We start from the raw sequence: 18,860 nt of genomic DNA on the forward strand, positions 1-18,860 counted from the left end.
TATGTAATGAATTATATTTACTTTGAATATCCCTACCTGTAAAAGGTAGGGCATTAGGTAAATGTACATAATAATATGAGTTATGTGTTTCCTGTTGAAGAAAAACCATTATAAGCAAACAGACATATTAATTATTCATAAATTAAAATTATATAGATTATTAAACCAGCTGGAAAATATATATTAAGAATGAAGACATAATTTATTTTATTTAATTATCCAGTCTGAATTGAATCTTTTTTTTTTCCCTACTGAAACTTTTTATTGTTTATTTTTGTTGTTGAGGCTTAAGGAAATTAACTTTGCCCATAATTCATTCAGCCTGGACTTAGTGACACCAACTTATATTTGAGCCAATTAGGAATAAGACCAAACTGCATTCTTAGGTCTATTTAGTTAATACATGGCACTTCACCAACGACTTTTCTCATATAACCTTTAACAAGAACTCATAAGTAGCATTGATTATCCCCCAAGAGATGAGAGATCGATGGTAATTCAAATGGGCACCTCTGAAAAGATTTGTCAATTTTCTGTCCCGTTCTAGCCAGATTGTTTTGAAAACCTTGGGGAAAGACTGAAATTCTCCACCAATCTGAGACTGTATTCGAGTTTTTACAACATTAACTGGAAAAAACAAGAATCCCAACATGGCACCCAGTAGACCTCCACAGATAAAGTCATTGACCAAATGAGCACTGTGAGTCGTTGCAGTAGGCAGGTGCTCCTTAAGGGGACCTCGGAGACCAAAGAAAAGGACATTGCTGGATCCATTACGGAATAGAATGGGTACCAAACCTCCATAATACTCTCCAATTCCATGGCACTTCAGTGCCCTGAAAGCCTAATAAGTGTTTGTGAACTTGTCATGATGCTTGTGGTCTTGAAGCAATGTCTGAACTCTTTCCAATGGAGTGAAAATGGCTTCTGTTGTCCCTGCAAGTACTGCTGCCACGCCACGGGTTGCAAACTCTGGGGCACTGACGTGCTTTTGGAGAAGGGAAGACAAATCCTCATACAGACCAAACATAAGTGCCAGGGTGGTGGTTTTCTGCATTAATGGTGGAAGGATTCCACGATACAAGTTTCTAAATCCATCCCTCCTCAACTGAAGCACTGCATCCCGGGTTTTGATTCTATAGAGCTGCTGCCGAAAAAGGATCTTCTGAATGGGAAATGTGATGGCTACATTGTTGAAAGCTGCGCAGCAGCCACATAAGTAATGCTTCATCTCACCAACATTTGTAATGTGAGGTGAGGTGTCTTGTTTTGAAGATGTAAGGATTGGTGGTCTCTTTTCATGAGCTTCTGAATCCAGAAGGTTGCTTAAGGTCTCTCTTCTTCTTCTTCTTTTTTTTTTTTTAAAGAGAGTGAGAGAGGAGAGAGAGAGACAGAGAGAATATTTTTAATATTTATTTCTCAGTTTTCAGCGGACACAACATCTTTGTTGGTATGTGGTGCTGAGGATCGAACCCTGGCCGCACGCATGCCAGGCGAGCGCGCTACCGCTTGAGCCACATCCCCAGCCCAAGGTCTCTCTTCTTGAAGGATTTTTTTTTGACCTGTGACACCAGATGAGCCTCGTGGTGTGAGGGATGCTAGCTTTTTGGCAACTTTCCCAATTTCTTCCATTGTTACTGGTTTATCAGGTTCGTTCTTCTGGAGTCAATTTTGATAACTGGATTCCCATGGCTGCGGGCACGCCCGGAGCCACCGGCCGCAGGACCGCAGGGAGCGAGCCCGCGAGCCAGCGCCCGCGCAGGCGCAGACCTCGACCAATCTGCTGAATTGAATCTTATTAAATCATGTGATTTAAAAATATTTGGATCCAGGCATCGGGGTTGTGGCTCAGTGGTAGAGTGCTTCCATAGAATGTGTGAGGCACCACATAAAAATAAACAAATAAAATAAAGGTATTGTGTCCATCTTCAGCTATAAATAAATAAATAACAATATTTGGATCCATTTTTATTTTACTTTAAATATGAGTGCACTCTTATCTGTGTAAACTCTGACATTATGTAATGCAGTTAAAATAGAATTTTTGTGCATGTATATATTTAATCCTTCTATTTACATACTCAGAAGAATAAAAATTTTGGCCATTATGAGAACATTGTGTCAGCAAACGCTTTAGATGCCGGCTTTTTGTTCTCACAGATGGTCAAATCTATCTCTAAAATCCCTAAAAAGAAAGTTAGTGTGTGAGCAAACTCAAGTAGAACATCTTTTATCAACGTAATACATTTTTAAATAACTCTTCCTTTGTAGCATAACTATAAAGAAAAAAGGATTAGAAATTAATTTTTCTTAGCATCAGGAAAGAATTAAGCAAAAGACTTTAGTTGAAGATGCAGAAGTTCGTTCATTCAGACTTTGTCAGCTAGCATTCACTTAGAAACATGAAAGGAAGTTTTGTAGCTGGGTGCTCCTCTCTAAGGAACAGAGAGGGACAACAGGTAGGCTCAGCAAAGCTGGAAGGCAGGGCAGGAAGTCCCGCCCTAATGACGTTGGGAGGGTCAAGGAAGAAGCCGCGAATCCGCCACACTGCCCCAGCCGCGTGTTCGGAGCTGCCCTTCCGTGCCTTGCTTGGGACCCGAAATTTTGCCTGTAGCTCTGGGGTCCCCACCTGTTCGTTGTCTGTCTTGAGGGCTTCCCATGTTTGCCCATCTGAAGTTAGAATATCGGTAGTCCCGGCTGGGCCCAGGGAAGTTATGTCTGGCTCGAGTAGCCTGGAGCTGCCTGGCAAGCCTTCCTGCTGCTGTTCGCCCTGTTTTGTTTCATTCCATTGGCCTGTCTGCCTGTGCCCATTTTGCACTGCTAGATTTTGGCCCCATAAATTGCTACCACCGTTGTTACTGCCGCATTTTTTTTAACAGTTGTAGATGGACACAATATATTTTATTTATTTATTTTTATGTGGTGCTGAGGATCGAATCCAGTGCCTCACACATCCTAGACAAGTGCTCTACCACTGAGCTATGACCCCAGATCCATTCCACTGTTTTCCCTTATCCAGTCTTCCCTTTAATTTCCTTCTTCTATTCCACTAATTTTTCTTATTTTGATGGAATTCCCTTCACTTCCCATTTCTTTTCTCTTTTTTTTTTCTTATTTTAGACTAGCTTCAACATATGAGAGAAAATATTAAACCTTTGACTTTCTGGTTGTGGCTTATTTCACTTAGCATTATCATCTCCAGATCCATTCATTTATTGGCAAATGACATAATTTCATTCTTCTTTATGGCTGAGTAATACTCCATTGTAGTGATCCTGTGGATTTCAGTAGTGCCTATGGTGATATTTCCTTTTTCATCTTTAATTTTGTTAATTTGAGTCTTCTATTTCTTTTGGTTAGTTTGGTTAAGGGTTTATCAATCTTGTTCATCCTTTCAAAAGCTAACTCTTTATTTCATTGATCTTTTGTATTTCTTTTTATTCTCAATTTCATTGATTTTGGCCCAGATTTTAATAATTTACTGTATTCTGCTGATATGTGTGTGTTAGTTTGTTCATTTTCTAGGGCTTGAGATGTAAGATTATTTATTTGCAGTTTTTCTAGTTTTTCAATGTATGAACTCAGTGCTACAAACTTTCCTCCTAGAACTGCCTTATTAATGTCCCTGAGGTTTTGATGTATCATTATTCTCATTTGCTTCTAAGATTTTTTTATTCCTCTGCTGATTTCTTCTGCTATCCATTCATTATTCAAAACTGTATTATTTGATCTCCAGGTGTTAGAGTGGTTTCTGTTTTTTATCTTGTCATTGATTTCTAATTTCATTCCACCATGAACTGATAGGATGCAAAGAATTATTATTATTTTTTTTTTTGTATTTGCTAAGCTTTGCTTTGTGACATAGAACATTTTCTAAACTAGACCATATTTTATGTGCTGCCAAGAAGAAAGGGAATTCAGTCATTGATGGATGAAATATTCTCCAGATGTCTGTTAGGATCATTTGTTTTAATAGTAGTTTTTAGTTCAGAAGAATCTTTATATCTGGATGATCTATCTAGTGATATATTGAAATCATCCAGTATTGTTGCATTGTGGTCCATTTGATTCTTAAATTGAGAAGGGTTTGTTTTATGTATGTAGACACACCATTGTTTGGGGCATAAATATTTACAATTATTATTTATTCTTGTTGGATGATTCCCTTAACCAGTATGAAGTTGTTATGGTTTTGATGTAAGGTGTCTCCCAAAAGCGAATGTGTGAGACAATGCCACAAAGTTCAGAAAATAAATGATTATGAGAGCCTTAACCCAATCAGTAAATTAATCCCTAATGGGATTAACCCAGTGGTAGTTGGAGGAGGTGGGTCACTGGGAGCGTGGCTTTGGGTATATATTTGTTTTTGGCAAGTGGTGATACCTCTCTCTCTCTCTCTCTCTCTGTGTCTCTCTATCCCTGCTTGCTTATAGCTACTTTTTACATGGTATATATTTTTCCATCCTTTCATCTTCAGACTCTGAATGCCTTTGTCTACAAGGCGAGTCTCTTGTAAACAATGTATTGTTAGGTATTCTTTTTTAATCAAATTAGCCAATCTATTTGATTAAAGAGTTTAGACCATTTATACTCAATGTTATTCTAGAGGTGATTTTTATTTCCTGCCATTTTGATTTATTTCTCAAGTCTAATTCAGACTAGAGTCTCCTTTAATTAACTATTATTTTAGTACAATTTATCCTATGCTGGCTGTCATTTTTACTCATTTCTTCTTTATGAAATATTTCATTGAGTATGTTTTGTAGTATAGGCTTTGTGATTTGTTTATCATTGAAGGTTTTATTTCATCTTCAGTTCTAAAGATAATTTTGCTAAGTGTAGTAAGCTTGGTTGACACCCATTTTCTTTCATAGCTTTGTGTATATTATTCCATGCCCTCCTCGCCTTTAGGATCTGGATTGAGAAATCAGTTGAAATCTGAATTAGTTAACCACTAAATGTGACTGGCTGTTTTTCTCACATCTTTAAAAATTCTATTCTTATTATGTACAATAGGCATTTTAATTTTGTGTATTAGAGAAAATGTATTCTGATTCTGTCTAATTGGAGTTTCTTATGCCTCTTGTATTTGAATTTCCGTATCATTCCTGAGATTTGAAAAATTTTCTAATTATTTCATTGTAAAGATTGTATATCCCTTTAGGTTGTATTTCAGATCCTTCATCTATTCAAATGACTCTTAAATTTGGTCTCTTGATGTTATACCAGATTTCTTAAGTATTCTGGTCATGGTCTCTTAACATCTTTTCTTTATGATCAAATTTATTTTCAAGATTATATACTTTGTCTTCAAGGCCTGAAAATCTGTCTTCAATCTGTCTGATCTATTGGTGATGCTTCCATTGAATTTTAAATTTGATTTATTGAGACTTTCTAGAATTTCTGTTTGGTTCTTTTTCAGAATCTCTTATTGAAGTGACCTTTCACTTCCTGATTTTTTTCTCTAATTTCACTCCTTTACATATTCTTTTAGTTTAACTGTGAGCTTTTAAAATTCTTTCTCTGACTTTCCTCCACTGTGGTGTCAATGGAGTCAGTTGTTGAAGTATTATGGGCTGTTTGGTATTTTTTTTCCCTTGCTTTTTCATATTGCTGGTACGTCTATCCATTTATTGGGATGGTTTTATCATTTCTTCTTTTAAGCAATGGTTCTTTCTCTTAGGAGCCCTGTGTTGGGTGATATGCAGTTGTTCACACTTTAACTTAGTGTATGTTCTCTGCTGATCCTAGTAGCAGCACCACTTTGAGAGAAGCCACTGAACCCTTCTACAGTCACTTCAGAGCCAAGTCATATAGTATTCGACCTTATGGGGGAAAAAAAACTTGATATTATTCTCATCAATTCCTCTAATCCAGATATAAATTTATAGTAAAGTTCTGGAATAAGTTGAAAAATTTATTATTATATATATGAAATTGCTGTAACATTCTATGGGGATTAAAAGGAGGAAGACAAAAGATTAGGCGAAAGGGAGAGAAAAAACTGAAAAAAGAAAAAAATGATACACATCAAGGTCAAAAGGAGAAAAAGGTAGATGGAGATTTATACTAGTAGCAGATGTGTAAGAGGAAGAAGAGTGGGTAGGAGGAGAGCTAAGAAAACAAAAGAAATATATGTCATTAGCAGAAATACATTCAAATGGGTTGAAGATACAAAGTTGATTATTAGGGTAACAACTATCAATCAAGATATGTATATGTATAATCATATTTGATATGTGATATGTATAATGAAATTTGACCTTAGAGTTATTTATTTATTTATTTTTAAAGAGAGAGAGACAGAAGTTTTTAATATTTATTTTTCAGTTTTCGGTGAACACAACATCTTTATTTTATTTTATGTGGTGCTGAGGATCGAACCCAGCGCCCCGCGTATGCCAGGCAAGCGCATTACCGCTTGAGCCACATCCCCAGCCCCTTAGAGTTATTTATAATCCATGCCAAAGTAAAGAAAGTTCTTGTTAGATACTGATAGGTAGTCTAGCAAATGGGGCTGAGGCAAATAGGATTAAAATGATATGCTAAAGATCTAAAAGCAACTCTCTGTCATTGGCCCTCGCTTTCTGATTCTAATCAGAACTTGTGATTTTATAGCTTTTATGGTTGGTGAGTTTTGCTTCTAATTATCCTTCCTGAGTCTTGGAATGTCTGCTCTGTATAAAGATTACAGAAGTCAGGCTGGGTTGTGGCTCAGTGGTAGAGTGCTCGCCTAGTATGCGTGAGACACTGGGTTCGTTCCTCAGCACCAAATAAATGAATAAATAAACAAACAAACAAATAAATAAAGGTTTTGTGTCCATCTACAACTAAGAAAATTTAAAACAACAACAACAACAAAAGATTACTAACATCCCCCTTTAGGATAATTCATGTTCTTATTGGGAGAGAGGAGTCTTACATGCCTCCACCCTAACAGTAGTTCTACAGATCACAGGTTGTTTGCCACGGTATTTAACATATCCTATTGACTTAAGCCAGCACAAGGCCAGACTGGTCTCAGGTAAATTGCTTTTTGGGTCAATTGCTTTTTAAGAGAAAATAGGGAGTGTCAGTACACAGGTCTAGTCTATAGAATTATCCCCTTAATGTCATGTTCCTAATTCTTCTGTCTATAGGCTCCCTGTCAATCGGGGACAGTGATCTACAGTTGGTGAGATGGCAGCTTTCCAGTGGGCTGTGAGTGTCAATAATAAATCCAGCCTTGGATCTTTGTTCTTGGGATCTTGGGTTTTGTTTCTGGTAACAGAGATTGAACCCAGGGGTGCTTAACACTAAGCCACATCCCCAGCCCTTTTTATATTTTATTTTGAGACAGGTCTAACTAAGTTGCTTAGGGCCTCACCTGTTGCTGAGGCTGACTTTGAACTTATTATCCCCTGCTTCAGCTTCTCCAGCTGCTGGAATTACAGGCATGCGCCACTGCATTTGAGTGTTCTTAGGGTCTTGATGTCACAGTACAAGTACAGAATTTAGTTAAAAGTTACCTTACAGAATATCCCACATAGGGGAAATTTTCTAAAATCTCTACCAAGATAAGACTTCTAGACAACTGGCTTATATTATCATTATTATTATTGAATTGATCTTGTTTTGTTTATACTTTGGCTGCTAGGAAACTCCAAGTTAAATGTAGTGCTCTTTTATAGTAATTTTGGGACTCTGTAGCAAGTTTAATCCTTGCATAAGCTTGTTTTCGGTTTTTTTTTTTTTTTTGTGGGTCATTCTGTAGACTAAAGAGCATGTTAAAAGTAATATTATTAATTTTCAATTTTCAAAAGATCCTTTAAGGGAAATGTAAGTCTCACTCATAAAATCACCCCTCATAGAATCATGTGAAAGGAAAATAATTGTTTTCTTCTAAAGTCATTTTTCTTTTGGAGGTTCCCTGCCACTTTGGGGCAATGATTTTAAACCAGGTTCATGGCCATATCATTTGATACATTGGGGATGATTTGAGCTAAACCATTCAGACAGACATTGATACCTTATTGAAGGCCAATCTTTCTGTCCAAGAAGAAAGATCATTTAAAAAAATATTTATTTTTTTAGTTGTAGTTGGGCACAATACCTTTATTTTATTTATTTATTTTTATGTAGTGTTGAGGATGGAACCCAGGGCCTCGTACGTGCTAGGCGAGCACTCTACCACTGAGCTACAACCCTAGCCCAGGAAGATCATTTTTAATAAAGGCAAATCCTCAGATACATTGTTAAACCATCACTCTAATTTTTAGAAAACTGCACAACCCACTCCCCATTTGTGGAATTTGTACTCCAGTCTCCTTTCTTTCCTAGAGACCATAACCAACAGGAGAAGCCATCCTAATGGTCCTGTATTGTTTTCAGCCTCAGTGTTGTTCTTGGCTCCTCCACTAATGCTATTGCTTCCTGCTCGCCGAGTGTGCTTCCTCCCTTTCTAGATTAAATAGAACCTATCCCATGGGACAAGAATGGGGTTTTTCAGGTGGGGTTTGAGGCTTTGGTGAGTTGAGGGTTGGAGGAAACGGGAAGGGTGGCTTTTGAAAACACCTCTGTGCCAGGCCGTTTCTTTTGCAGAGAAGGCCTTGGGCAAGGTAGGCTTCCCATGTGGTGGTGTGTGCAGGCTCCAGATGCCAGGCCCCACTGGTCCCTGATGCCAGTGTTGCTGCTCTGCAGTCTCCTTTGAGCAGTGAGGATCAGAGGGCTTTGCTTTCTTGTATTTTCTTTGCATTTCTTTCATGACTCAAGCTCATTCAAGTAAAGTAAAAGGGTGTGTAACTACATACACATGATAGTTCTTAATGTTTTGAAATTTCCTCTTGGTATAGCAGGATGAGACAAATTGTTCAAAAGTTTATTCAGCTTCTTCCTGAGCTTGTTGTGAGCTGGTGGCTTTCATACTCCCTGTCCTCATTGTTTTTGCTCCCAATGGGGAAAAGGCTTCCTTGTGACTCAGAAGCCAGTTCTTCCACATCCAATTATTTCTTTGAAGAAAATGGGGGAGCAAAACTGCTTCCTACTTTTTTTTTTTTAACCTTTCCTTCGGAAAGATTTGGCCCAAGTGAGGTAGGCATAAAAACCTTTGTCTTTTTCCAGGTTTGTAGCTTTTGCTTCTTTTTAAAATGTCACTACTCTGCCTCTCATTCATAAGGGACACACTAGCAGAATTCATGCACTGTTGTCCTCCCCAAGCCAGCCCTCAGACGCCTCTGAGGGTGCTCATCCAGGAGGTGCTACCATTGCCTTTTCCATTAAAACGTTGGGATGTCTGGGGGCCTCCATGGCTGCCATGTATACCCTGGATATAGCACATCCTCTTTCCACTTCTCTATTTCAAGGCTTGTGTCACGTTTGAGGGGCTAAACACAGCACAGGTCTACTAGAGTCCCAGCATCTATTTCCAAATGGGATCCTCTCCCTGGATGTCCACAAGCTCTGCTCTCAGGTCCTAATATGAACTGATTTTCTTCCTTTGAAAGTTGGATAAGTCTCTAGCATTGCCTTGTTATGTGACTCACCACTTTCTCAGTTACTCTGATTTTAAAATTTAGGACTTTAAAAAAATTTTTTTTTTGAGACCAAGGTCTCTCTAAGTTGCAGAGGTTGGCTTGGAACTTGTGATCCTTCTGCTCATACCTCTCAAATGTCTGGGATTATAGGCATGCACCACCATCTCACCAGGGACAAATGCATCCCCAGTGAGCTACCTCCTCCGTCTACATCCTACCTGAGTACAGTTACCACCCAGTTAATCCAGTCAAGTAGATTAATGCACTGGTTAGGTTAAGGCTCTCATAACTCAATCATTTTACTTCTAAACTTTCTTGCATTGTCTCACATATGAGCTTCTGGGGAACATCTCATATCTAAACCATAACAAAACGTAATCCTATGTGTTTGAGAAAAGCACAAAGCAGCAAATAAGTCACCTGAAATCTCAGCCTCTAGGAAAAAATAGTGTAAATAAGTGAATTTCCTTCCCATCTTTTTCCTGACCACTTATTTCCTCTCCATCCTGAGTCATTCAATATATGCTGTTCTACAGTGTGTTTTCACACTTTATATATGCTTATTTGTCAATTGTATATCTTCTTTGGTGAGGGCTCTGTTAAGGCCTTTTTTAAATATTTATTTTTTAGTTTTAGTTGTACACAATATCTTTATGTTATTTTTTAATGTGGTGCTGAGGATTGAACCCAGGGCCTTGGATGTGCTAGGCGAGCACTCTACCCCTGAGCTATAACACTAGCCTCTTATAGTATTTTAAGGATTCTTTATGTATTTTAGATTGCAGTCCTTTTTCAGGTGTGTGTTTTGCCATTTTTCTTCCATTCTGTGCTTTTTCTTTTTAGTTTCTTGATATTATATTTCACAGAGTAGGAAGTTTTCAATAAAGTCCAGTTTATCAGTTACTTATTTCATGGATTATGTCTTTGGTATTGCAACTAAAAAATCATCGGCATACCCAAGGCCATCTAGTTTTTCTTTTATGTTAACTTCTAGTGTTTTATAGTTTCACATTTTATATTTAGGTCTATTATCCACTTGGAGTTAATTTTTGTGAAGGATGTGATGTCTGCATCTAGAGTCACTTTTCTGCATGTAGATGTCCAGCTGTTGCAGCCCCATTTGATTAAAAGACTTTAAAAACATTTTATTGGCACCTAACAATTATACAGAATAGTGGATCTCATTGTGGCATGTTTTTACATGCATATAACATAATTTGATCAGTTCTGTTCCTCAGAATCTCCCCTTGCCTTTCCCTTTAATGCCCTTCCAGTGTCCTCCTAGTTTCCCTCTTATTTTCATGGGCACCTTTTATCCTTTCCTTCTTTCTTTTCTTATTTTCCTTCTCTAGCTCTTTAGTTCCATCCATTTTCCTGAAAATGACACAATTTTGTTTTTCTTTATGGCTGAATAAAACTCTATTGTACATATATGCCATATTTTCTTTATCCATTCATTTCTTGACAGACACCTATTCTGGTTCCATAGCTTGGCTATTGCGAATTGTGCTTGCTATAAACATGGGTATGTATGTATTGCTATAGTATGCTGACTTAATTCTTTAGGATAAATACCAAGGAGTGGTATTTATATACCAGTTGGTCATATAGTGGTTGCATTCCTTGTCTTATGAGGAAGCTTCACACTGATTTCCATAGTGGTTACACTGTTATGGGCCAGGCTCTATGGGCAATGACCAAACAGACTCCATTTTGCCCTAAGGCTCTACGTCATGTAAGAAATGCTTCTCCCATGGAAAGTCCCACTTCTGTACAACCATCAACAGTTGCTTAGCATAGCATGTTTGGCAACACAAAATGGCAATTCTTATACAATGTAAAAGTGTTCTCTTTTTGGTTCCTGTTTTTCTTGAACTATGTACCCTGTCAGAGACTGACTGTCTAGATGTTAGTAACCACTTGTACACAGCTAGGGACATTTTGGCCCATTCCCTTTTCTGCTTATGATTTTAGATCACGTCTGTTTATGGTTTCAATCATAGCAACAACCATTTATGCTTTAATATGGTTTTGGACTATAAAAGATGTATTCAAATCCCAGGAGGGGGTCGAAGGGTGTAGACTTGTAGCCCACCCCATGGTCCGCCAGCTAGCTGGTGGATCCAGACCACCGGCTGATAAATGAAGGTTCCGTCTCCTGCTTTAAGATTGACTGGGTGATGTATTTGCATTTCCCTGATTACTAAAGATGTAGAACATTTTTTCATTTGATTGTTGGCCATTTGTATTTCTTTCAAGACATGTTTAGTTCATTTGCCCATTTATTTATTTATTTATTTATTTTTTAAATTTTTTTTTAATATTTATTTTTCAGTTTTCGGCGGACACAACATCTTTGTTTGTATGTGGTGCTGAGGATCGAACCCGGGCCGCACGCATGCCAGGCGAGCGCGCTACCGCTTGAGCCACATCCCCAGCCCAATTTGCCCATTTACTGATTTTTTAAAAACTGGTGTTTTTTTGAATTCTTTATGTATTCTGGATATTAATCTTCTGTCAGAAGAGTAGTTGGCAAAGATTTTCTTCCATTCTGTAGGCTCTTTCATCATGTTATTAATCATTTCCTTTGATGTGTGGAAGCTTTTAAATTTGTTGTTGTCCCATTGGTTGATTCTTAGTATTATTTTTTTGAGCTATAGGAGTTCTACTGAGGAAATTGTTGCCTGGACGTACATGATGGAGTATTTCTCTTGTTTTCTTCTAAATATTGCTAAGTTTCTGGTCTTATTACTGGGTATTTGATCCATTTTGAGTTGACTTTTGTGCAGGATGAGAAATAGGGCTCTAGTCTCATTCTTCTACTTATAAATATCCAGTTTTCCCAGAATCATTTGTTAATAAGACATCTTTTCTCCAATATGTTTTAGGTACCCTTGTCAAGGACCAGATGATTTTATCTGTGGGTTTGTTTTTATGTCTTCTATTCTGTTCCAGTGGTCTGCATGTCTTGTTTTTATGCCAATATCATGCTGTTTTTGTTATTATGGCTTTATACTATAATTTGAAATTGGATATTGTGATGCATCAGTTTTGCTTTTTTGGCTTACAACTGGCAATTCTGGGTCTTGTTTTTCCATATGATTTTCAGGACTGTCTTTTCTAGTTCTGTGAAGAATGTCATTGGTATTTTAATGGGATTTTCACTATAAAGTAGATTACTTTATAGATTACTTTTGGTAATGTGGCCATTTTAACAATATAAGTCTACCTATCCACAAACAGGGAAGGTCTTAAAAAGATTATCTTTGCTCCATTGTATTGCTTTTGCTCCTTTGTTAAAGATCAGTAGATTGTATGAATGTGGGCTCTGTATTCTGTTTCATTAACACATTTTATCTATTTTTTTTCACCAATACCACACCTTCTTGATTATAGTGAGTCTGAAGTCAAGTAATATCAGTTTTCCAGTTCTGTTCCATTCTTTCAACTCTGTGTTGACTATTTTGGGTCTTTTTCTCCTCCAATAAAATGAGAATGAGTTCATCAATATCTACAAAATAACTTGCTGGGATTTTGATTGGGGCTGCATCAAATCTATGGATCAACTTAACACTGAGTCTTCCTACATGTGAACAAGGACTATCTGTCCATTTATTTAGTTCTTCTGTGATTATTTCACCAGAATTTTGTAGTTTTCTTCATATAGGTCTTATATGTATTTATTTTAGGTTTATAACTAAGTATTTCATTTCTGGATAGTGGGGAACAATGCAAATGATATATTTTTTCTAGAATAAATTAATTTTATTGACTTTGTTATGAAATTTAAAACTGATAAACATTTTGGTACAATTGAGAAGGATTTGTAGGTTAGAATTTCTCAACCACAACCCTCTGAAGGATATGAAATGACTGCTATTACTATTATTTAAAAAATAATAGTAATTTCCAAGTTAAATGAATTAATGTGGGCTGGGGTTGTGGCTCAGTGAGGGGCACTGGGTTTGATCCTCAGTACCACATAAATAAATAAAATAAAGGTGTTGTCCATCTATAGCTAAAAAAAATTAAAAATTAAATGAGTTAATGTGAAACCAAATAATGTCAAAAGCAAAACTATAAAATTCTTTGCAAAAAAAATTTACAGTAACACCCTACCCAAGGTAAGCTATAGATGCAGTTGAGCAGGTATGTGTGATAAGGTTGGGGCTCCCAAAAGTTTAAGGGATGGAGACCAATCAAGTTTTTTTTTTTTAATAGCCTTCCTTGCTCTTAGTTGGCCTATGCTCTGTGTTGAATGGGTGGATAGATGGATGGACGTGTGGGTGGGTAGATGGATGGGAGTGTGGAGATTCTGAATCTCATGTCTTGAGCTAGACTTCTTTTCTGTGATGAATTTATCTCAGGGGCCTTCCCTCAGCCTTGGATGGGCAGCTCTATCCACCTATAGGTTTTCCTGCTGAATCCTTAGGTCAAAGATTAGAGAGTTGATCTTCTTTGTTACTACCTCCAAAGGATACAGGCTTCATACATAAATTGATTCACAGTCTCATCTCACTGCTTTGTGTGCCAGAATATCTCCATAAATGGTTACTATTTTTATTAAAAGTTTTTTGCAGTATTGGGGAGATGATCATGTCATCTGCAAACAAAATTTTATTTTTTTCCCTTTCCCAATCAATATATATATGCTTTTTTATTTTATTTTTTTTGTACTGGGGCATTAAACCCAGGGGTGCTTTTCCATTGAACTACATCCCCAGTCCTTTTTAATTTTTATTTTGAAACAATGTCTTGCCCCCAAGAGGAGAGGGGCTTTGCGATGGCAGCTGCAGAGGGGGCCCTGGCCGAGCGGGAGGCTGGGGTGGCCTGGAGATTCTGAGACCAGAAATAAGATGAAACAGTGGAAGTCAAAGATGGAAATATCTGAAGAAAAAGATTCAGCAAGAGCTTCACCAGAAAGACTTCAAAGGCTCATCTCCCAGGAATGTGAGTTAGTCAATACCAGTGAACCTGAGGACCAGATATTGAGGCACTGGATAAACCCCTTGGAAGATGCAGTGAGACATCTCCCATCCCAAGAAAGAGTTATCAGGGAAGTGAATCTCATCTCCAAGAAATCCATGGCAGGAGACCAACGCCAAGGATGTCATAGAGAAAAAATACTTTCTGTAGGAGAAAGATCCCATAAGATATGAGGTCTGTGGCCAAACTTTCAAACAGAACTCAAGACTGAACATCAGGAAGTTCATTACATAAACAAGACCTATGAATGTAAGGAATGTGGAAAAATCTTTAACCAGAGCTCAAACATGATCATACATCAGAGAATTCACATGGGGAAGAAACCATATGTATTTAATGAATGTGGAAAAGACTTTAATAAGAGTTCAAATCTTCTTATACATCAGAGAATCCATACCAGAAAGAAACCATACATATGCCATGAATGTGGAAAAGACTTCAACCAGAGCTCTAATCTGGTTAGACATAAAAGAATTCACAATGGCAAAAATCGCTATGAATGTAAAGAGTGTGGAAAGCCTTTAAGGGAAATTCAAACCTTCTCCTACACCTGAGAATCTCTGTATGTGCAGTGAATGTGGGAAAGCCTTCAATCAAAGCTCAGATCTTATACATCCCTATACATCACAGAATTCACACTGGTGAGAAACCCTATGAGTGTTACCACTGTGGACAAATGTTCAGTCAGAGTTCACACCTAGTTACACATCAGAGAATTCATACTGGAGAAAAACCCTTCAAGTGTAATGAATGTGAAAAAGCCTTCAGGCAGCGTTCTTGCCTTACTGAACATGAGAGACTCCACAGTGGAGAAAAACTCTATGCATGTCAAGAATGTGGGAAATCTTTCACTGGATGCAGAGCTTTTCTTAAACATCAGAGACTACATACTGGAAGGATACTTGAATATGAAAAAGCTTCCATTTCTGACTTGGACCTTAGCAAACATAAGGAAGAAAAACCTTATGAATGTACTGAATGTGGAAAAACTTTCTGGGCAAGTTCAGATCTAATTCGGCATTGGATAATTCATACAGGAGAGAAGCCCTATGAATGCAGTGAATGTGGGAAAGCCTTTAGTCAGAGGTCACACCTGGTTACACACCAAAAAATTCATACAGGAGAGAAGCCCTATGAATGTAAAGAATGTGGAAAAGCCTTCATTTGGCGCACAGTCTTTCTAAAACATAAAGACTGAAACTGGAAACAAACTTGAACTGGAAACAAACTTGAAGAATGTGAAAAAGTCTTCAGCAAGGATGAGGAACTTAGGGAAGTGCAGAGAATTCACCAAGAAGAAAACATTTCACGGTGTAATCAGGGTAGTAGAACTTACAGAGGTAGCTCCAACCTTGTCAGATATCAGGAAACTCGTATAGGAGAGAAACCATATGAATGTAGGAATGTGGGAAAACTTTTAATTAGCTCAGATCTGATGAGACATTATAGAGTTCATAGTGGAGAAAAACCTTATGTATGCAATAAATGTGGAAAATCCTTTAGGGGCAGCTCAGATCTTACTAAACACCATCGTGTTCATACTGGAGAGAAGCCCTATAAGTGCCCTGAATGTGGGAAAGCCTTCAGTCAGAATTCACACCTTATTAGTCATCAGAGAATTCACACTGGGGAGAGACCTCTTGAATGCAGCCACTGTGGGAAGGCCTTCAGTGGGCGTGCAGCTTTTCTGAAACATCAGAAACGTCATACTGGAAAGGAATTTGGGGCCTTCAAATAGGACTTATTTGAAGAGTCTTCAAATAGGACTTATAATAACAGGTAGGAGAAATCTAATGAATGTAGGAAAAGTTTAGTTGGGGACTACACCTTAGCAAACAAAAGGAAGAAAAACCTTAGGAATGTCCTGAATGTGGAAAAACTATAGATTTTTTTAATTATTAGGAAAAAAATTCTGAAAGCAGAAAACAATTAGAAAATCCTCTTGTGTGAAAAACATAAAAGTGTAATCAAGTGGAAAATCTAAAAGTTCTTGGGCATAATAGCCTTCTTCTGCCTCCGTGTTTACACTGGAGTATGGTCCGAGAGTGTTTTAGGGGATTTCTGTCATTGAAATCATTAGAAATCACTGTGGCAGCAACCCCAAAACTAAATTCTTTGTGGAAAGAGTTGTTTCAATCTCACCCAGTTCAGAGATGATATAAATCTGTTTTTTTTTTTTTAAAGAGACATGTTTTGCTAAATTGCTGAAGCTAGCCTTGAATTTGCAATCCTTCTGCCTCAGCCTCCTAAGGCAGTTGAATTACAGGTGTGAGATGGAGTCTTGTTGCTCACACTGATATTGAACTCCTGGGCTAAAGAAGTCTTCCTGCCTCAGTCAGCCCCCCAAGAGCTGGGATTACAGGCACATGCTACTGTGCCTGGCTTCCAATCAGTTATATCTTTTGTTTCCTTTTCTTGTCTTACTACTTAGATAGGACTTCCTGAACAGGAATGTCAAGAAGAGATATCCTTATTTTCCTGCTCTTAGTGGGAAAGCTTCTAGTTTCTCACCATTAAATATGATATTATGCGGGTTGGGGATGTGGCTCAAGCGGTAGCGTGCTCGCCTGGCATGCGTGCGGCCCAGGTTTGATCCTCAGCACCACATACAAAGATGTGTCCACTGAAAACTGAAAAATAAATATTAAAATTCTCTCTCTCTCTTTAAAAAAATATATGATATTATGCTATCAGTTTGGGGTAGATATTTACCAAGCTGAAAGAGTTCCCCTTTTTCCTAGTTTACTGAGTTTTTTTTTTTTTTTTTTTACTATGAATGGATAGTAGGTTCTGTCAAATGCTTTTTCTGCATACATCAATATAATTGTGTGAATTTTCCTTCTTAGTCTGTTTATATGATAGATTGCTTTAAATTTTGAATTTTAATCCATATGTATCTACATTTAAGGTAAATTTCTTGCAGACAACATACTGTTGTGTTTATTTTGATCCACTCTGACAATCTATCCTTTGATTGGTTCATTTGATGTTTGAAGCGATTATTCACAAAGGTTAATATCTCCCATGTTTCTTACTATTTTCTATTTGTTGCCTTTGTTCTTCATTTCTGTTTTTGTTTTCACTCTTTTTTAAACTGACTTTGGTGGTTTTTACTGAGCATTTTATGATTCCATTTTTATTCCTTTCCAGAATATCAGTTAAACATGTTTCACTCTTTTTAGTACTTAGATTTTTAAATTTATATTCACAAATCTAGGCCCATTTTTAAGTACACTGTATGATTTTATGGATAGTGTATCTTATAATAAAATTATCCTAATTCCTCCTTCTTTTGCCATGTATCATTGCCACCACTTATTTCACATATATAGCCATACATATGATATATATTATATACACACAAACATCCATAATAGAATACATGTCCTACTATTTTGAGCAAAATGTTCCTTCAGATTAATAATTTCTTATTTACCTTCATCTATTCTTTCTTTGAATCTTTTTCCTCTCCCTCCTGTCCCTCTCCTCCTTCTCCTTTCCACTCTCCTTTTTGTCTTCCTCCTCCTCCTTTTTCTTTGAACTGTGTATCAAACCCAGGTGTACTTTAACACTGAGCTATATTCCCAGCCCTAAAAGTTTGAAACAGGCTTTTGCTAAGTTGCTGAGGTTTATCTGTGTTGATGAGGCTGCCTTCAAATTTTGATTCTCTTATCTCAGCCTCCCAAATCACTGGGATTCCAGGTTTGTGCCATCATGCCCAGCCTGATAGTCTTTCCTTGGAAGACCTAGTTTTTGACCTATATTATATTCCTTCTCTGTAAAGAACTTCTTAAAACTTTGTGCAAAGCAGGTCTTTTGGCAGCAAGTTTCTTCAGATTTTATTTTTCTCTCTTTGTTTTATTTGTTCTAATTAGTATATATGACAGTAGAATGTATTTGGATATATCATACATAGATGGAGTATGACTTTTCACTTGTCTGGTTGTTCATGGAATGGACATGTATGATTACACAGGTCGTGTAATCATATATGCACATAGGGTAATAATGTATGATCCATTCCACTGTCATTCTTACCTCCATACCCGCTTCCCTCCCTTCTATTTAGTCCTAAATACTACTATTCTCCACCCCTTCCCACCCATTGTGAATTAGCATCTGCATATCAGAGAAAATATTCAGCCTTTGGTTCTCTGGGACTGGCTTTTAAAATTTTTTTTTAATTTTTTTTAATTAGTTATACATGACAGTAGAATGCATTTATGCACTTTGATATATAATACATAGATGGATATAATTTCTCATTTTTCTGAGTGTACATGTTGCAGAATCATTGGTCATGCAGACACATATATACATATAGTAAATCATGTCTGTTTCTTTTTTTAATATTTATTATTT

At 37.2% G+C, this 18,860-nt stretch overlaps 1 protein-coding gene across 1 annotated transcript; it reads right to left on the reverse strand.

The window, feature by feature from the left end:
* Positions 1-236: 236 nt before the first annotated feature.
* LOC101954501 (mitochondrial nicotinamide adenine dinucleotide transporter SLC25A51-like) lies at positions 237-18,542 on the reverse strand. The gene is given in 3 exon segments (XM_078049066.1): positions 237-1,349; positions 1,680-1,780; positions 18,537-18,542. Coding segments are annotated over 3 exon segments (1,029 nt in total). The 3' UTR covers positions 237-427.
* Between the last annotated feature and the right edge of the window lie 318 nt (positions 18,543-18,860).

This window comes from Ictidomys tridecemlineatus, chromosome 5, assembly GCF_052094955.1.
Source record: "Ictidomys tridecemlineatus isolate mIctTri1 chromosome 5, mIctTri1.hap1, whole genome shotgun sequence".
NCBI classification, from domain to species: domain Eukaryota; kingdom Metazoa; phylum Chordata; class Mammalia; order Rodentia; family Sciuridae; genus Ictidomys; species Ictidomys tridecemlineatus.